The sequence below is a fragment of the Lactuca sativa genome, chromosome 7 (assembly GCF_002870075.4).
Source record: "Lactuca sativa cultivar Salinas chromosome 7, Lsat_Salinas_v11, whole genome shotgun sequence".
Classification (NCBI taxonomy): domain Eukaryota; kingdom Viridiplantae; phylum Streptophyta; class Magnoliopsida; order Asterales; family Asteraceae; genus Lactuca; species Lactuca sativa.
In genome coordinates, this window is record NC_056629.2 from 173297487 (window position 1) to 173300948 (window position 3462).

At 37.0% G+C, this 3462-nt stretch overlaps 1 protein-coding gene across 1 annotated transcript; it reads left to right on the forward strand.

Annotated features, from left to right (window-relative positions):
• The first annotated feature begins 1003 nt into the window (after positions 1–1003).
• LOC111902872 (uncharacterized) lies at positions 1004–1375 on the forward strand. The gene has a single exon (XM_023898682.1). The coding sequence runs from the start codon at positions 1004–1006 to the stop codon at positions 1373–1375; it is 372 nt and encodes a 123-aa protein (XP_023754450.1).
• The last annotated feature ends 2087 nt before the right edge of the window (positions 1376–3462 follow it).

The window sequence follows — 3462 nt, forward strand, 5'->3', positions numbered from 1 at the left end:
ATTAAATGATAGAAATTTACATTGCTTTTTCATTGTATATTCAATGTCCGAAGAGGTTCAAAATGCAAAAGATAACTACATTTTGTCCTTTCTCATATTGAAAATCTATAAGAAATTTATGACCACTATGCAATAACTTGGAACGAGTGTGATAACTGTTTTTGAGATTTACTTCAATTTTTGCAGGTTTATATCTACCTTTCACAATCTTTTTTATTTCCTTTACTGTTACTATTTTTCTTCTTAGTTGCATCTGTGCTTTGCAATATTCCAACCATCTATGTATGTGCAAGTGGTCGTGTGTACTGTGTATATGTGTATGTGTGTGTGTTTTAATGTCAAAATTTTAGAATGGAACACAAATACAACCTAAAGTAGCAATGTATTTACTGATGCACTGTATGATGTTGTGTATGTGTGTGTATGTGAGTGGTTGTGTGTGTGGCTATCTATATATATGTTGTTGTGAAAACTTTCAAAGTAGGTCAAAATTGCATTCTAAAATAGAAATTTTTTACTATTAAGGTTTCATTTTCATGCCAAAACTATGAAAATATTACACACACAAATGATTAATCTTTTTTTTTCTTCAAAAACTGTTTTATGATTCATTTGAATATTTTCTTTTCTGTAATGATATATATTAAATAGAAATGTGTGATTCAATTTTATCTGGAAGTCATGCCTTAAGAGTTCTGTTTTATTTTTTTATATCTCTTTTATGTTCATTTTATTATGATATTGGTTGGTTGGTTGTAGCAGGTTCCTGGTGTCGCATAATTCACATACACAATATTTCCTAAAAACGAAATGATTCCAGTCACCGTATCACAATTAACAAAGCTTCATTAAGAGCTTATGGATGAATTCCTTCATTAGATGACATATCCACTTTACACGAGTTATATTTTTTCAATGCTAAAAAGGTCTTCGACCCACAAATTAATGAAGGGAATCAAAAGTCTCAATCTAACACCAATTTAAAAACAACGAAATCTTGGAAATGCTCTCAAGAGAAGACGGATGGACGCAGGTATGCCGGAAAAGGCCTCAGTCACGGAGAGAACAACGGCCGGAAGAAACGACCTTCTTCGTCACCAACATTCCAGATGGCACAACAAAGGCGGAATTTCGAACGATCTTTTCATCCTTTGGGAAACTTTCAGACATCTACTTTGGCGAGAAAAAAGGCAAAAACAGGAAGAATTTTGGTTTCATTCGGTTTCTTGAAGTCGATTATACGCAGGAGATGGAATCAAAACTAAATGGAACAAGATGCAGAAACAACGTACTGGAGATAAACATTGAAAGACACGGCCGAAAAACTATCACTCGGGACTCCTGCCTACCACAACATCACCGGCCCCCACATTGAAAAGAACCTAGACACGATCAAGATACACAAGAATGATCAACGAATGGAATCAAGAAATTTTGGCGAAGTTACTTTCGCTGATATACTACGTGGGGAAAAACAAGATCAAGGTATACAACAGTCAACTCCGCCTTCTCCACCACATATTCTTCCTACTCACCTTCAAGTTGACAATGATATGGAACGTTGGATTCAAAAAAGTACACTCATAGGTGAAACAATGTCATTGTCTCATTTAGGCCACCTCCCTGCTTTAATGGCAATCCATAGTGACATTACAGTTGATGTAAAATAAAGGAGGGATTTGGATATTATTGGGTGACTTCAATGTGGTGCGTCGCTCGGATGAAAGATTTAACTCTATTTTTTGTGCTAGATCGGCTAGAGACTTCAACCATTTCATTCATGAAAACGGTCTCATTGACATGAGAATGGGGGGACATAGATTTACATATTTTTGAAATGGAGATCTCAAAATGAGCAAGTTGGATCGTTTCCTCGTCTGTCCTAAGTTCGTTGATCTTGTTCCATCGGCGACCGTCACTGCCTTACCTAGAGAAATTTCTGACCATTGCCCGATTCTTCTTTCCTCTTCATGGTGTGACTTTGGACCTCCCCCGTTCAAAATGTTTAACGCATGGCTGTCAAGAGAAGGGTTCGAGAAGGTCTTCATTAAAGCTTGGAATGATTTTGCTGGTTATGGTACCCCAAACTTGTACTTAAATGCCAAACTTAAACATATAAAAGAGGCACTTCAAGCATGGAGAAGAACAGACTACTCAAAAGAAGAGGCAAAGCTAAAAAGACTTAAAGATGAGGTTCACAAACTTGATATGGATGCTGAAAACAGTGTATTATCTGCAGAGGAGCTTGAAACTAGAAGGGTTGGTTACAAAGACATTATTGAAATGGAAAAGACGGTTGTGATGGATGCTAGACAGAAATCAAAAATTCGATGGGCGATGGACGGAGATGAAAATTCAAAGCTTTTCCATGGATTCATTGTGACAACCCGAAGTTATCCATCGCTGGAACCCAATTCGCCCGTAAGACCCGTTTTTAGCAATTCGTTTCCAATTTTGTAATTAAATTAAGTTATTAATTTGAAAGTATTATTATGGCTTAATGAGTGTCCCAACAGATTTAGAACTCATTTTAGCACCTCATTCTAGTTATTGGAAAAATTTTAGAATCAACCATATCGGGTTACAGCAACTTTATCGGGTGTGACCAAAAGCCACGTCTAACGTCGGTATCGGGTAGAATTCCGCCGTGTCCAAATCTTAGACACTATTTAAAGATGTTTAACCTTTCATTTGAAGCTTTTTCCCTCTCTCACTAGTCTCTCTCTCTAACCTCTCTCCTCAAACCAAAGAACTAGGTCCAAAAACATCAATATAAGGCTCAAATCCATTAAGGTAACTTCTCTAACTCATAGTATAGCACCATAGGCCTTCAAATTCGTGTTTAAAACTTGGAAAAGGACCATCTTCATGAGTTTACGGACATGGATCATGCTTGGGCCGTAAACTCAAATAAAATGGGTTTTTATGCCTTTAAACCCCTCCAAACCAATTTTGGGACTTAGATACGACTATATGGCTAACCAATTCGGACTTAGAACACCCTAATCATCATTTTTGAGGAGTAAACAGGAGTTTACTGCCCAAGAACATGCTTGGGCCGTAAACTCATCTCCAAGGGGAGTAAACTCCTTCTAAGGTGTTAAATTGCCATTTATACACCTTCTAAGCCTTGAACAAAAATCTAGAAGCAAACATGAACAACTTAGAAGCCTAAAACATAAAGAAATCACCCCTCTAAGGAGTTCACGGCCATAAGGGGAGTCATGGGCCGTAAACTCCTAAAATCATGTCAAATGATGCCCAAATTTCACCCCTAGACTTGTAAAATAACTTGGAATCACTTGTGATTAATTATGGACCACTAAGAAAACATTTTGGGCATGTATATATGAGTTTACGGCCGTAAACATGTATTTTACTGCCGTAAACTCCTCAAATGGTCCCTAAATTGCTTAAAACACTTCTCCATGCCTTGAAACCAACCCTAGAATTTTCCTTCAA